The sequence below is a fragment of the Pristiophorus japonicus genome, chromosome 9, assembly GCF_044704955.1.
Source record: "Pristiophorus japonicus isolate sPriJap1 chromosome 9, sPriJap1.hap1, whole genome shotgun sequence".
Lineage (NCBI taxonomy): Eukaryota > Metazoa > Chordata > Chondrichthyes > Pristiophoridae > Pristiophorus > Pristiophorus japonicus.
Genome location: NC_091985.1, coordinates 218767410 through 218784335, shown reverse-complemented (window position 1 = coordinate 218784335; position 16926 = coordinate 218767410). Strand labels below are relative to the sequence as shown.

General features: G+C 51.1%; 1 protein-coding gene and 1 pseudogene across 1 annotated transcript in view; one reads left to right on the top strand and one right to left on the bottom strand.

Annotated features, from left to right (window-relative positions):
- The window catches only part of LOC139273708 (zinc finger protein 721-like), a 494469-nt pseudogene that overhangs the window by 52801 nt on the left and 424742 nt on the right, over window positions 1-16926 (top strand).
- Window positions 1-16926, bottom strand: part of LOC139272886 (telomerase protein component 1-like) — a 125262-nt gene that overhangs the window by 24048 nt on the left and 84288 nt on the right. The window contains exons 36-44 of the mRNA XM_070888990.1: window positions 13048-13147; window positions 11614-11769; window positions 10730-10942; window positions 8629-8782; window positions 7351-7566; window positions 6967-7127; window positions 6377-6484; window positions 4617-4724; window positions 4018-4168 (exon numbers count right to left, since the gene is read on the bottom strand). Of these exons, the coding sequence (XP_070745091.1) occupies window positions 4018-4168; window positions 4617-4724; window positions 6377-6484; window positions 6967-7127; window positions 7351-7566; window positions 8629-8782; window positions 10730-10942; window positions 11614-11769; window positions 13048-13147 (1367 nt within the window). The remainder of the gene's footprint in view (window positions 1-4017; window positions 4169-4616; window positions 4725-6376; window positions 6485-6966; window positions 7128-7350; window positions 7567-8628; window positions 8783-10729; window positions 10943-11613; window positions 11770-13047; window positions 13148-16926) is intronic.

The window sequence follows — 16926 nt, the reverse complement described above, 5'->3', positions numbered from 1 at the left end:
CACCAGGACCAAATCAAACTCAGATTCATGGACTACCCTGAGCAACCCATCTTGGACCATACCTTTTTTGATCCCCCAACACACACACCAGTGGGAACCGGCATCACGGTTGACCAGAAAGCAGAAACCATCTTCCACAGCAGCGCTGCAGGGCCCAACACACCAGGCAGCCCAGCAAGGCCAGCTGCACAGCAACCCAGCGAGGGACCAACACATGACTCAACAACACCAGCCTTCACACCGAGACGATCAACCAGGTCAAGAAGGGCCCCAGATCGACTCAGATTGTAAATAGTTACACTATTGACTTTAGGGTGGAATGTTGTTATGTATCTGGACTTGTATATATTGTGTACAGCCACCAGAGGGCCCATTCCCCAGAGTCCCAAGGGATCTCATAATTCCTTGGGAGCATAAGTATTTAAGAGGGCTTCACAGGTTGGAGAGGCACTCTGGAGACCTGCAATAAAAGACTAAGGACACACTTTACTTTGCGCTCACAGCATTCAGTCTGACTCTTTCTCCAGACCTTGCATGGGTCATTCGGCCCTTCGGGCCTGCACCGCCATTCAATAAGATCATGGCTAATCATTCACCTCAGTACCCCTTTCCTGCTTCTCTCCATAACCCTTGATCCTTTTAGCCGTAAGGGCCATATCTAACTCCCTCTTGAATACATCCAATGAACTGGCATCCACAGGTTAACAACTCTGAGTGAAGAAGGTTCTCCTCCGCTCAGTCCTAAATGGCTTACCCCTTATCCTAAGACTGTGTCCCTTGGTTCTGAACTTCCCTAACATTCTTCCTGCATCTAACCTGTCCAGCCCCATCAGAATTTTATATGTCTCTCTGAGATCCCCTCTCATCTTTCTAAACTCCAGTGAATAGAGGCCTAGTCAATCCAGTCTCTCCTCATATGTCAGTCCTGCCATCCCGGGAATCAGTCTGGTGAACCTTCGCTGCACTCCCTCAATAGCAAGAATGTCCTTCCTCAGATTAAGAGACCAAAACTGAACACAATATTCCAGGTGAGGCCTCACCAAGGCCCTGTACAACTTCAGTAAAATCTCCCTGCTACTATACTCAAATCCCCTAGCTACCATTTGCCTTCTTCAGCGCCTACTGTACCTGTTTGCCAACTTTCAATGACTGATGTACCATGACACCCAGGTCTCGTTGCATCTCCCCTTTTCCTAATCTGCCACCATTCAAATAATATTCTACCTTCGTGGTTTTGCTACGAAAGTGGATGACCTCACATTTATCCACATTATACTGCATCTGCCACTCGTTTGCCCATTCAACTAACCTGTCTAAGTCACCCTGCAGCCTCTTAGCATCCTCCTCACAGCTCACACCGCCACACAGCTTAGTGTCATCTGCAAACTTGGAGATATTACACTCAATTCCCTCATCCAAATCATTAATGTATAATGTAAATAGCTGGGATCCCAGCACTGAGCCCTGTAGCACCCCACTAGTCACTGTCTGCCATTCTGAAAAGGACCCGTTTATCCCGAATCTCTGCTTCCTGTCTGCCAACCAGTTCTCTATCCATGTCAGTACATTACCCCCAATACCATGTGCTTTAATTTTGCACACCAATCTCTTGTGTGGGACCTTTGTCAAAAGCCTTTTGAAAGTCCAAATACACCACATCCACCGATTCTCCCTTGTCCACTCTACCAGTTACATCCTCAAACAATTCTAGAGGATTTATCAAGCAGGATTTCCCCTTCATAAATCCATGCTGACTTGGGCTGATCCAGTCACTGCTTTCCAAATGTGCTGCTATTTCATCTTTAATAATTGATTCCAACATTTTCCCCACTACTGATGTCAGGCTAACTGGTCTATAATTATCCGTTTTCTCTCTCCCTCCCTTCTTAAAAAGTGGTGTTACATTAGGTACCCTCCAGTCTATAGGAACCGATCCAGAGTCGATAGACCGTTGGAAAATGATCACCAATGCATCCACTATTTCTAGGACTATTTCCTTCAGTACTCTGGAATGCAGACCATCAGGCTCCGGGGATTTATCGCCCTTCAATCTCATCAATTTCCCTAACACAATTTCCCACCTAATAAGGATTTCCTTCAGTTCCTCCTGCTCACTAGACCCTCGGTCCCTTAGTATTTCCAGAAGGTTATTTGTGTCTTCCTTCGTAAAGACAGAACCAAAGTATTTGTTTAACTGGTCCGTCATTTCTTTGTTCCCTATTATAAATTCACCTGAATCTGACTGCAAGGGACCTACGTTTGTCTTCACTAATCTTTTTCTCTTCACATATCTATAGAAGCTTTTGAAGTCAGTTTTTATGTTCCCAGCAAGCTTCCTCTCATATTCTATTTTCCCACTCCTAATAAAACCCTTTGTCCTCCTCTGCTGTATTATAAAATTCTCCCAGTCCTCAGGTTTGCTGCTTTGTCTGGCCAATTTATATGCCTCTTCCTTGGATTTAACACTATCCTTAATTTTCCTTGTTAGCCACGGTTGAGCCACCTTCCCCGTTTGATTTTTACTCCAGACAGGGATGTACAATTGTTGAAGTTCATCCATGTGATCTTTAAACGTTTGCCATTGCCTATCCACCATCAACCCTTTAAGTATCACTCGCCAGTTTATTCTAGCCAATTCACATCTTATATCATCGAAGTTACCTTTCCTTAAGTTCAGGACCCTAGTCTCGGAATTAACTATCACTCTCCATCTTAATTAAGAATTCTACCATATTATGGTCACTCTTCCCCAAGGGGCCTCGCACAAGATTGCTAATTAGTACTTTCTCATTACACGTCACCCAGTCTAGGATGGCCAGCCCTCTAGTTGGCTCCTCGACATATTGGTCTATTAAACCATCCCTAATACACTCTAGGAAATCCTCCTCCACCACATTGCTACCAGTTTGGTTCGCCCAATCAATATGTAGATTAAAGTCGCCCATGATAACTGCTGTATCTTTATTGCACGCATCCCTAATTTCTTGTTTGATGCTGTCCCCAACCTCACTACTACTGTTTGGTGTTCTGTGCACAACTCCCACTAGCGTTTTCTGCCCTTTGGTATTCCGCAGCTCCACCCATACCGATTCCACATCATCCAAGCTAATGTCCTTCCTTACTCTTGCATTAATTTCCTTTTTAACCAGCAACGCCACCCCACCTCCTTTTCCTTTCTGTCTATCCTTTCTAAATGTTGAATACCCCTGGATGTTAAGTTCCCAGCCATGATCACTCTATTCCGAATAGTCCTGCATTGAGGCACAGATCCTTCAGGCTTGTCTTTTTAACACATTTTGCCCCTTTAGAAGTTTGCTGAAATGTGGCCCTTTTTGCTTTGAGTTTCTCTGCCTTCCACTTTTACTTTTCTTCTTTCTGTCTTTTGCTTCTGCCCCCATTTTACTTCCCTCTGTCTCCCTGCATCGGTTCCCATCCCCCTGCCATATTAGTTTAACCCCTCCCCAACAGCACTAGCAAACACTCCCTCTAGGACATTGGTTCCGGTGCAGCCCGTCCAATTTGTACTGGTCCCACCTCCCCCAGAACCGGTTCCAATATCCCAGAAATTTGAATCCCTCCCTTCTCCACCACTCCTTAAGCCACGTATTCATCTGAGCAATCCTGCGATTCCTACTCTGACTAGCATGTGGCACTGGTAGCAATCTGGAGATTACCACTTTTGAGGTCCTACTTTTTAAATTTATCTTCTAGCTCCCTAAATTCGTCTTGTAGGACCTCATCCCGTTTTATACCTATATCGTTGGTACCGAGAGAGCGGAACAGTGGGATTAGTTTGGAATTGATATAGTGCTATGGGAAGAGAACGGGGCAGTGGGATTAGTTTGGAATTGATACAGGGCTATGGGTAGAGAGCGGGACAGTGGGATTAGTTTGGGATTGATACAGGGCTATGGGATTGATATAGGGCTATGGGACTATTATGAGATTGATGGTATGGAGATACCCCTCGGGGAGTGGGGGGGTGGGGGAGGGTGCGGTGAACAGCCCCTCTCTCACCGCGCTCTGCTTGCACCGCAGACCCTGGTTTGTTGAAGGCCGCCAGGTGATTGATGCGGCGAGGGTGGGCGTGGATGGTGGTAACGGCAGCTCCCGATTCCTTCCACACCACCAGGTCCCCAGTCCCGCTGACCGACAGCACAAGATCCGCCTGGAATATAAAGGATGGGAGCACGGGGTAAGAATAGCAACAGGGTCTTTTCCCCCCCACCACCACCCGTCCGCTCTCCCCTCACACTGTCACTCAGTAACCCCTCCCCCAGCACCCTGTGTTACTGACTGTATCTCTACTGATGTTAATCCAACTCCCTCACACTGTCACTCAGTAACCCCACCCCAGTGCTCTGTGTTACTGACTGTATCTCTACTGATGTTAATCCAACTCCCTCACACTGTCACTCAGTAACCCCTCCCCCAGCACTGTGTGTTACTGACTGTATCTCTACTGATGTTAATGCAGCTCCCTCACACTCACTCAGTAACCCCTCCCCCAGTGCTCTGTGTTACTGACTGTATCTGTACTGATGTTAATCCAGCTTCCTCACACTGTCACTCAGTAACACCCCCCCCCCCACAAGCCCTGTGTTGCTGACACTCACCATGATGGAGACCCCACTGACGGTGGACGTGTGTCCCTTTAATTCCCGGATGCATTCTCCATTGTTCGGATCCCACAGACGAACCGTCCCATCATTGGAGCAAGAGGCCTGTCGCCACAGAGACAGAACAGCCAATCAGAATGAGCGATCGGATTGGAACCTTTCCGGGCAGGTACAGCACGGGTTAGATACAGAGTAAAGCTCCCTCTACACTGTCCCATCAAACACTCCCAGGGCAGGTACAGCACAAGTTAGATCATTCCTCCCACGCCCCGTTCAGTACGCCCTCTTCATTCCCAATCTACAGGTTTCTCAAAATCAAGCTCGTCATCATCTGATCCCTGATTTCCCTTATCTGCACTCCTACCCTTCACGACCTTACTTGTGTTCCTCACGTGGGGTCATGACCTTCACCAGGTAACTGCCATTAGCAAAGAGGAAGCCAATGACTCCTTCAATCAACCAACGTTCCTGGAAATTCCCATTGGCAAAAAGTACACATCAGTCAAACATTGATCCAAGGTTAATATCGGAGAGCAGGAACCAGTGGTTATAACAACTTGCATTTATATAATGCCTTTAACATCGTAAAAGGTCCCAAGACGCTTCACAGGAACGATTATCAAACAAAATTTGACACCGAAGCACATAAGGAGACTTTAGGACAGATGACCAAAAGCTGGGTCAAAGAGGTAGGTGTTAAGCAGCGTCTTAGAGGAGGAGAGGTGTGGAGAGTTTAGGGAGGGAGTTCCAAAGCTCGGGGCCCAGGCAGCTGAAGGCCCGGCCACTGATGGAGCAATTATAATCAGGGATGTTCAAGAGGCCAGGGATGAAGGAACGCAGAGATCTCGAAGGGTTGTAACGCTGGAGCAGGTTACAAAGATAGGGAAGGGTGTAGGGGGCGGAGGAGGTTACAGATATCTGGGAGGTTGTTGGGCTGGCGGAGGTTGCAGAGATAGAATGGGTTGTAGGGGGTGGAGGAGGTTACAGACATCTGGGAGGTTGTAGGGCTGGTGGAGGTTACAGAGATAGAGTGGGTTGTAGGCCTGGAGGAGGTTACAGAGATAGGGAGGGTGTAGGCCTGGAGGAGGTTACAGAGATAGGGAGGTGTAGGGGCTGGAGGAGGTTACAGAAATAGGAAGGGGTGTAGGGGCTGGAGGAGGTTACAGAGATAGGGAGGGGTGTAGGGGCAGGAGGAGGTTACAGAGATAGGGAGGGGTGTAGGGGCAGGAGGAGGTTACAGAGATAGGGAGGGGTGTAGGGGCTGGAGGAGATTATAGAGATAGAGAGGGGTGTAGGGGCTGGAGGGGGTTACAGAGATAGAGAGGGGTGTAGGGGCTGGAGGAGGTTACAGAGATAGGGAGGGTATAGGGCTGGAGGAGGTTACAGAGATAGGGAGGTGTAGGGGCTGGAGGAGGTTACAGAAATAGGAAGGGGTGTAGGGGCTGGAGGAGGTTACAGAGATAGGGAGGGGTGTAGGGGCTGGAGGAGGTTACAGAGATAGGGAGGGGTGTAGGGGCTGGAGGAGGTTACAGAGATAGGGAGGGGTGTAGGGGCTGGAGGAGGTTACAGAGATAGGGAGGGGTGTAGGGGCAGGAGGAGGTTACAGAGATAGGGAGGGTGTCAGGTTGGAGGTAGTTACAGAGATAGGGAGGGTGTAGGGGCAGGAGGAGGTTACAGAGATAGGGAGGGTGTAGGGGCTGGAGGAGGTTACAGAGATAGGGAGGGTGTCAGGCTGGAGGTGGTTATGACAGACTCACCACGTATCGAGGGGCCCAGGTACATCCTGTAATCCAGTCCTGGTGACAGGAGAGCAGGGACAGGGAGATGTGGACAGGGAGAGTTGTGAGGTCCCAGAACAGGAGGCTCTGCCAAAACAAACAGGGCGTCAGACTCGCACGACAAGGTTTGCAGCCCAATCCCCCGATTCCACCTGGCACTGACTCATTCCCTGGTCCACGGAGTAGGACGCCCTCTGACCCCTCACCCCATGTCCCTTCCCTTGCATGCTGGAGCCTGGACATTGGGAGTCGGCAGGGTATTCGACGACAGAGGCGCCATCTCAGCCCAGCCCCGAAGTGGTTTCCGTCCGATTCTTCCCCCCCCCCCACCGCCACCATCCCCAGCACTTTCCTGCAGGTGTCACTGGTTGGTGATCAGGAGCAGAAACCCAGGACTCACGGGGTGAAAGGTAGGTGTCTGACCTACTGACCCCCAGCATGAGAAGACCTTCACCCCGGCTCTGGATTGGACCCCAGGTTGCAGAGGGTGAAAGGTCAGAGTGTGTGTAGACGATCTGAATGTAGGCCGGTGGATTCGCTTCTCCCTCTGTCACTAGGCCCTCGCCTACCTTGTCCTTGCTGCTGGTCACCAACCGCAGCCCATCGGGGCTGAAGGAGCAGCAGGTGACCGAGTTGCAGTGACCTCTCAGCACGCAGGCCGGGGTCACATCCGCGCAGCCTTCCCGGTCCACCAGCTCGGCCAGCGTCCAGAGCAGGACGGTGAAATCATCTGGGGAGAGAGAGCGGAGAGATCAGGCAGGTAGAGAAAGGGGGAAAGGAATAGGAGGGGGAACAGGGAACGGGAACAGGAGGAGGTGAGAGAGCAACAGGGAAAGGGCAAATGTGCCAGCACCCCAGGGAAATACAATGTCTGTGGAGTGGCCGGGGGGGGGTTAGGAGAAGACGGAGGGGGGGGGGGGGGGGAGAGCAATATGAAAAGTGTTAACCGTTACCTGAGGCTGAAGCCAGGAATTGTTGGGAGTGAGAAAAGGATACTGGGGGTCTCGTGTGGCCCCAGCAGCGATGCTCACAGCTTGCCCCAAACCCCTGCACCCGCCACACTCGCAGAACGTTGTCATCTGAGCCAGACACCAGGAGCTCCTCGCCGTCCAACCACTGCAGGCATCGCACGGGCACCTGTGGGACCTCGCACTCCACAGTCAGGGCACCTAGTCAGAGAGAGGGCAGAGTGAGAACCGGGGCAGAGGGGGGCGTACGGCCCACAGACCGGCAGTGAGGAGGGTGAGAAGGGGGCGTACGGCCCACAGACCGGCAGTGAGGGGGGGGGGGGGAAAGAGGGGGCGTACGGCCCACAGACCGGCAGTAAGGAGGGGCGGGGGTAGGGGGTGGGGGTTTGTTGTGCGTACGGCCCACAGACCGTCCCGTCCCTGGAAAATTTCAATCTCACCCACCCAACACATCCTTGCCCCTCAATCCCACCCACTCTCTCCCCAGATCCCTCAATCCACCACACCTGGATCCCTTCCTCTCTCGACCGATTTTGGTATTGTTACTCTGTGCTGGTCTTGGCAACATGCCTGGCATGTCAGCGATGGCTCAGTGGCTCTCACTCTCACCTCTGGAGTCAGAGAGTCGTGGGTTCGAGCCCCCCCCTCCAGAAAATCAAGCCGATAATGCAGGGCTGGCACTCCCAGGGGCAGTACCAAGGGAGTGCTGCTCTGTCAGAGGGGCAGTACCGAGGGAGCGCTGCACTGTCGGAGGGGCAGTACCGAGGGAGCGCTGCACTGTCGGAGGGGCAGTACCGAGGGAGCGCTGCGCTGGATGGGATGTTAAAGGAGGGCCCCATTTGCCGTCTCAAGAGAACGTAAAAGGTCCCTTAATCCCACCCAACCTCTCCCCATTTCTCTCAATCCAACCCGTGAGGAATACAAGGATAAGCTCACGAGGACAGATGAAGTAAGGTGGGAGGAGACCCGTGTGGAACATAAAGACCGATATTGACCGCTTGGGCTGAACGACCAGTTTCTGTGCTGTACATTCTATGATACTCTATGATAGTCGTCCTCCCACCCACCACCCCAGAGAGAGGATGCCTTCACATCCTGTCTGAGTCTGGATTTGAGCTCAGGCCCAGAGGGTGAAAGGTCAGTGTCTGACCCACTGCCCCACCCAGTCCCCCATCAGAGAGAACAGCTCTTCATCTCCTGTGTCTGTCACTGGATTGTAGCCCAGGTCCTTGAACGGTATGACAGCGTTCCTGTAACACGTACCTGTTTCAAGCTGAAAGATTTTCACCTGGTTGCTGTGGTAACCGACAGCCATCAGCACACCATTCCTACTGACAGACACACATAGGGCAGCGGAGGTCTGGTCTGTAATGTACTGTCCACAGGCCCGGCCCAGAGTCCCGGACCAGATCCGAACCTGCAGAACACACCAGTGTGGGGCTTGATTCATTCTCCCAAACTCTCGTCATCCTGTTCTCCCCCCCACCCCCTGGTCTCTACAACCCCCCATCCTGTTCCCCCCTACCCGCCATCCTGAACCTACACCCCCCCACATCCTGACCCTACACCCCCCCACATCCTGACCCTACACCTCCCCACCCTGTTCCCCCCCACATCCTGACCCTACTCCCCCCCCGCCCCCTACATCCTGACATGACACCCCCCCCACACATCCTGACACGACCCCAGTGATCACAGCATAGTGTGCTCACTGACCTACACTGGCATTCGGTCCGGCCAGGCCTTGATTTTAAAATCCTCATCCTGGTGTTCAAATCTCTCCTCGCCCCTTCCCATCTCTGTAACCTCCACCAGCCCGACAACCCTCTGGAGATGTCGGCACTCCTTAAATTCTGCCCTTTTGACCATCCCTGATTATAATCGCTCCACCATCGGTGTCCGGCCCTTCAGCTGCCTGGGCCCCGAGCTCTGGAACTCCCTCCCTAAACCTCTCCGCCTCTTTCCTACTTTCAGACGCTCCTTAAAACCTACCTCTTTGACCCAGCTTTTGGTCACCTGTCCTAATATCTAATGTGGCTTGGTGTTAAATTTAATGTGATTACAGTCCTGTGAAGCACCTTGGGACGTTTCACTATGTTAAAGGTGTTGTACAACTGCAAGTTATTGTTGCTATTACAGATGAGGGAGGCTATTCGGCCCATCTTATTTAACCCTTGCAGAAAGTTTCACACAACCGCTCAGTGCTGAATCTAATCCAAGGCAGTCGGGAAGTACAACCTTCTGGAGACAGACTGAGGCACGCTGGGGAACTGGGCCAAAGAGTAGCAAATGGCATTTAACCTCAACAGCTGCAGTGTGATAAAGATCGAAGTAACTTGCATTTCTCTAGCGCCTTTCATGACCTCAGGACACCTCAAAGCACTTTACAGCCAAAGAAGCACTTTCAAAGTATAGTCACCGTTGTAATGTCGGAAACGCGGCAGCCAATATACGCACAGCAAGATCCCACAACCAGCAATGTGATATACGACCAGATCATGTGTTTTGGGGATGTTGGTCTCTCCTTCGAAATACGCCATGGGATCTTTTACGGACAGAATGGTCTCCTCGACTTGTATAGAATGGTTCTATTAATATAACCTAATCCCCTGTCTGCTTTAGCAATGGCTCATCTGCATTGGTCGTGAACCTTGAGTGATCAGTGCACAACACCTGGATCCCTTCCCCTCTCAACCGATTTTGGTATTGTTACTCTGTGCTGGTCTTGCCTACATGCCTGGCATGTCAACAGTGGCTCAGTGGCTCTGACTCTCGCCTCTGAGTCAGAGAGTCGTGGGTTCGAGCCCCCCCCTCCAGAGACTCGAGCCTATAGTCCAGGGCCGACACTTCCGGTGCAGTGCTGAAGGGAGCGCCGCACTGTCGGAGGGGCAGTGCTGAGGGAGTGTCGCACTGTCGGAGGGGCAGTGTTGAGGGAGCGCCGCACTGTCGGAGGGGCAGTGTTGAGGGAGCGCCGCACTGTCGGAGGGGACATCTTTCGGCTGTGTCGTTAAATGAGGGCTCCGTTTGCCATCTCAGCAGAACGTAAAAGATCCTACGGCCACTATTGGAGGAACACAGTGATGTTCCCCCAGTGTTCTGGGTCCAATATTTATACCTCAATCAACATCACTAAAACAGATGATCTGATCAATAATCATATTGCTGGTTGTGGGAGCTTGCTGAGTGTAAATTGACTGCCGCGTTTCCTACATTACAACAGTGACTACACTCCAAATATATTTCATTGGCGTAAAGCTCGCTCTTGGGGGCTTGACATCATGACCGTAACACACTCTTTTCCCCCCCCCCCGCCCCCCCGCCGCCGTTACGCTGATTCACAGTCCTGGGAGATCTGCCATCCTACCTGATGGTCCTCCCCAGTGGTGAGCAGGTAACGCCCATCGGCAAGGAATCGCAGCGCGGTGACGGGGCCCCGATGGGCCTGGTAACCGGCCACCGCTAATCCAGAGGCGGTCGACCAGAGCCGCACCTCTCCCAGCAGCGAGGCCGAGGCGAGGAACTCTCCAGATGGGGCGAAGGTCACAGCTCGCACTGAGGCCGGGTGTCCATGTAGCACCTAGGGAGGGGATAGAGGAGATGAGGGGATGGAGGAGGAGGTGAGAGAGAGAGAGAGAGAGAGAGAGAACAACCGAGGCGGGGGGGGGGGGGGGGGGGCGGAGGAGGAGCAGGCATTAGGATTCATCCTGGTATTTCCCAGCAAATCAGCTACCAGCCCGCCCCCTCACACCGGGATACGGGATCCATTGGCCCCTCCCCCTCACTGGGATACGGGATCCACTGACCCCTCCCCCTCACACTGGGGTACAGGATCCACTGGCCCCTCCCCCTCTCACACTGGGGTACGGGATCCATTGGCCCCTCCCCCTCACTGGGGTACGGGATCCATTGGCCCCTCCCCCTCACTGGGATACGGGATCCACTGACCCCTCCCCCTCACACTGGGGTACGGGATCCACTGGCCCCTCCCCCTCTCACACTGGGGTACAGGCTCTACCGCCCCCCCCCACACTGGGGTACAGGATCCACTGACCCTTTCCCTCCCCGACAATGACCCATGGGATCCACTGGCCCCTCCCCCACTGATCCATGGGATCCACTGCTCCCTCCCCTGACCCATGGGATCCACTGGCCCTCCCCCCCCCCCCCCATTGACCAATGGGATCCACTGGCCGCTCCCCTCCCCCTCTGACTCATGGGCCCCTCCCCCGAGCGTTCGCTGGTACTCACCGACACGATGCTCGCCCTCACCCAGTTCCAGATTTTGACTGTCCGGTCCCAGCTGCCTGTAGCCAGCAGTTGACCTTCAGGGTGAAAGGTCACACAGTTGAGGGGGTGGGGATTGGTCAGTGCGACGTTGAGCTTCCCTGTGACCACCACCCAGACCTAAAACAGAAAATCGATTGAAGCTGTAAATAACGGTTGTGGATCGATGCCGTCACTGACCTTTGACCCTCTGGGATCTGGGGTGAAATGCAGCCCCCGACACTGGGGATGAAGGTTTCTCTCTGATGGAGGACTGGGTTGGGGGGAGGTCAGTGGGTCAGGCACTGACCTTTCACCCGCTGGGGAGCTCGGGGTCAAATGCAATCCTGAGAAACGTGATGAAGCTGTTCTGGCTCCACCAAGTTCTTGTTGAATCCATATCACAAAAGGGTCTCTTGTCTGTTGGCGGTTGTCACTGAGACAGTAAGAATGACTTTAGTGAGAAGTTAGATGAAAGAGGTGGGAAGAGGCTCGTATAGTATTAGGCAGTCCCTCCTATCGAGGATGACGCGTTTCCACGCCGAAAAGGGATGTTCACAGGTATTTCAATGAGGGACCTGACATTCTAGGTCCCAAACTCCATGCTGAAGGATGGAAGATGCCTGTGCATGGACTTTTAACGTGGGGTGGCCGTTGCACACCAGCCACCACACGGGCTTGACAGAGCTAGGTTTTGATCCAGTGGCAAGGGTTAACCAAGACTCTGTTGCACAGACCTAGTGCACACACATCCTCCTACTATCCATAGATTGCAGTGTGGGCTGGCCTGTGCTGCCCCTGGGCCCTCGGCTCTTCTGGGCCCCGAACCCTCGCCTCTCCTGGGCCCCGATCAAAAATGGAGCAGTCAGAAACAGGACATTAATTAGTCTCCTCTTATCTTCAAGACATCAAATATCAACAGTTACTTGAAATATCAAAATATTAAACTCCTGCCGAGTTGAAGGGTTATCAGCAGAAACAAATTCCAAATAACAGAATGAACATGGTTCAGTCGGGATGTGAACAGCAGCAGCAACAACAGCAGAATCCAAACCCTGCAGTCACTTGTGACCTCGCTGGTGTCTCAGCAGGTTGGATGACTGAGTGAATCCCTTCCCACACTCAGAGCAGGTGAACGGCCTCTCCCCGGTGTGATGGCATCGATGAATCTCCAGGTCAGACGGGGAATTGAATCCCTTCTCTCAGTCTCCACATTCCCGAGTGGAGTATAGACATCTGTTGGGCCGAATGGCTTGTCCTGTGCTGAAAGTTCCATGTCATTTAAGTAGCCCCGCAGGGCATTATTGGGAATCTCTCAGTTAGAACCAAACCCTGTTCCTGCTGTGGGAATGGAGACACGGGGTGAATACAGGAGTGAAGTATCCAGTCACCGGGCATGCCCGTGCACACAGAACCTACCTTCACCGTCTGATCCCAGGAACAGGTAGCCAGATGTTTTCCATCAGGACTTAGTGCACATCCAGTTATCCGATCACCATGGCCATCGATCAGCAATAGCCTGTGGAGACAGAGACCTGGTGTTAGAGGCAGGGAGACCACACCTGGAGCTTCACTCTCTCTAACCTGTGCTGTACCTGCCCTGGGAGAGTTTGACGGGACAGTGTAGAGGGAGCTTTATTCTGTATCTAACCAATGAAATAGTGAAGTGTTCCAGTCCCCTTGATGGGGCTGAATGGCCTCCTCCTACTGCTATGGACAGTGAGAGAGGGCGAAGGTGGGGGGGGAGGGGAGAGGGGGGGAAGGGGAGAGGGGAGACGGACGGACGAAGGGGTAGGTGGGAGGGAGGGATCAGGAGGAGGAATGGCCGGTGAGGATGGAGTTTTAGACGAAGGAGGAGGATTTTTGACAATGAAGTGGAGGTCAGGGAGCGAGGAGGGAACAGGGAGACTCAGTGCGGGAGCAGATATTTGGATGAGTTTGGGATTATGCGGAGAGGAAACCGGGCAAGGAGAGTGTCAGAGATGATTAAAGTGTGGAAGGGGGCATCAGTGGTTAAAAGGGAAGACCACAGCATCGGAACGGGAGCTGAAGCGAGGTACAGAACTATGACTCACTTTCTACAGCCCCATTAACCTAGTAAAACGGCCCAGGGTGCTGCACAGGACTGCTGTGTGACAGAAATTGACACCGAGTCAAAGGGCGGGGTAATCAAACGATCGACCGAAGAGGTGGGTTTTAAGGATGGTCTGAAAGGGGGAGGAGAGACACATGGAGAGGCGGAGGGGTTCGGGCAGGGAATTCCAGCGCTTGGGGTTGAGACAGCTGAAGGCCCGGCCACCAATGGTGGGGTGAAGGGGTGGGGTATGGAGAGTTAGGAACAGAGAGTTTGGGGCGAAGAGGGTGGGGTATGGAGAGTCAGGAACAGAGTGTTTGGGGCGAAGAGGGTGGGGTATGGAGAGTCAGGAACAGAGAGTTTGGGGCGAAGGGGGTGGGGTATGGAGAGTCAGGAACAGAGAGTTTGGGGCGAAGAGGGTGGGGTATGGAGAGTCAGGAACGAAGAGGGTGGGGTATGGAGAGTCAGGAACAGAGAGTTTGGGGCGAAGAGGGTGGGGTATGGAGAGTCAGGAACAGAGAGTTTGGGGCAAAGGGGGTGGGGTATGGAGAGTCAGGAACAGAGAGTTTGGGCGAAGGGGGTGGAGTATGGAGAGTCAGGAACAGAGAGTTTGGGGTGAAGAGGGTGGGGTATGGAGAGTCAGGAACAGAGAGTTTGGGCGAAGGGGGGTGGGGGTGGTTGTACCATCAGAGGAGTTCAGAGATCGAGCAATAATCCTGTAACCATCCCCACCATAATGTAGACATGGGTACAGGAGTCGGCCATTCAGTCCCTCGAGCTTGTTACAGTAAGAAGGAAAGACTGTCAGAGAAGCGATAACCATCCATGGCTAACTAAGGAAATAAGGGATGGTATCAAATCGCAAACAAAGGGATACAATGTGGCCAAAACTAGTGGGAGGCCAGAGGATTGGGACATTTTTAAAAACCAATGGAGAACAACTAAAAAAATGATTAAGAGAGGGAAGATAGATTATGAAAGTAAACTAGCATGAAATATAAAAACAGATAGTAAGAGTTTCTACAGGTACATAAAAAGGAAAAGAGTGGCTAAAGTAAATGTTGGTCCCCTAGAGGGCGAGACTGGGGAATTAATAATGGAGAACAGGGAAATGGCAGAGATGTTGAACAAATATTTTGTATCGGTTTTTACGGTAGAAAACACTAAAAACATCCCAATAGTGGATAATCAAGACGCTATAGGTAGAAGTAGTATTCAGTAAAATAATGGGGCTAAAGGCGGACAAGTTCCCTGGACCTGATGGCTTAAATCCTAGGGTCTTAAGAGAAGTGGCTGCAGAAATAGTGGATCCACTGGCTGTAATCTACCAAAATTCCTTGGATTCTGGAGAGATCCCAGCAGATTGTAAAACCACAAATGTAATACCCCTATTTAAAAAAAGGAGGCAGACAAAAAGCAGGAAACTATAGACCAGTTAGCCGAACATCTGTCGTTGGGAAAATGCTGGAGTCCATTATTAAGGAAGCAGTAGCGGGACATTTGGAAAAGCAAAATTTGGTCAAGCAGAGTCAGCATGGTTTTATGAAAGGGAAATCATGTTTGACAAATTTGCTGGAGTTCTTTGAGGATGTAACGAACAGGGTGGATAAGGGGGAACCAGTGTATGTGGTGTATTTGGAAGGCATTCGATAAGGTGCCACGTAAGAGGTTACTGCACAAGATAAAAGCTCATGGTGTTGGGGGTAATATATTAGCATGGATAGAGGATTGCTTAACTAACAGAAAACAGAGTCGGGATAAATGGGTCATTTTCCGGTTGGCAAATAGTGACGAGTGGGGTGCTGGGTCCTCAACTATTTACAATCTATATTAACGACTTGGATGAAGGGATCGAGTGTAATGTAACCAAGTTTGCTGATGATACAAAGATGGGTGGGAAAGCAAATTGTGAGGAGGACACAAAAAATCTGCAAAGGGATATAGACAGGCTAAGTAAGTGGGCAAAAATTTGGCAAATGGAGTATAATATGGGAAAATGTGAGGCTATCCACTTTGGCAGAAAAAAATAGAAAAGCAAATTATAATTTAAATGGAGAAAAATTGCAAGTGCTGCAGTACAGAGACCTGGGGATCCTTGTGCATGAAACACAAAAAGTTAGCATGCAGGTAGAGCAAGTAATGAGGAAGGCAAATAGAATATTGCCCTTTATTGCAAGGGGGAATAGAGTATAAAAGCATCCTGCTACAACTGTACAGGGTATTGGTGAGGCCACACCTAGAGTACTGTGTACAGTTTTGGTCTCCGTATTTAAGGAAGGATATACTTGCATTGGAGGCTGTTCAGAGAAGGTTCACTAGGTTGATTCCGGAGATGAAGGGGTTGACTTATGAGGATAGGTTAAGTAGGTTGGGCCTATACATATTATAGTTCAGAAGAATGAGAGGTGATCTGATTGAAACTTATAAGATAATGAAGGGGCTCGACAAGGTGGGTGCAGAGAGGATATTTCCACTCATAGGAGGAAACTAAAACTAGGGGACACCGTCTTAGAATAAGGAGCCACCCATTTAAAACTGAGATGAGGAGTAATTTCTTCTCTGAGGGTTGTAAATATATGGAATTCTCTGCCCCAGAGATTTGTGGAGGCTGGGTCATTGAATATATTTAAGGCGGAGATAGACAGATTCTTGAGCGTAAGGCAGTAAAGGGTTATGGGGAGCGGGCAGGGAAGTGGAGCTGAGTCTATGATCAGATCAGCCATGATCTTATTGAATGACGGAGCAGGCTCAGTGGGCCAAATGACTAACTCTTGCTCCTATTTCTTGTTATGAGTCGTCATTCAGCCCCTCGAGCCTGTTCCGCCATTCAATTATATCATTCCTGATCTGTCGGTTAACTCCATTTACCTGTCTTCATTCCATTACCCGTAATACCTTTGCCTAACCAAAACCTGTCGAGCTCAGTTTTGAAAATTTCATTCAACCCCCAGCCTCATCAGCTTTGTTGGGGACAGAGTTCCATATCCCCACTATGCTTTGTGTGAAGCAACGGTTCCTGACATCACCCCTCAATGGCTGAGCTACAATTTTAAGCTTGTGCCCCCTTGTTCTGATCACTAATTCCTCTCTATCTACCTAGTGAACTTATTTAACCATCTTAAACACCTCAATTAGATCTTCCCTCGATCTTCTAAACTTAAGCGAATACAAGCCTGGTCCATTCAACCTGTCCTCATAATTTAACCCTGTTAGCCCCTGTGTCA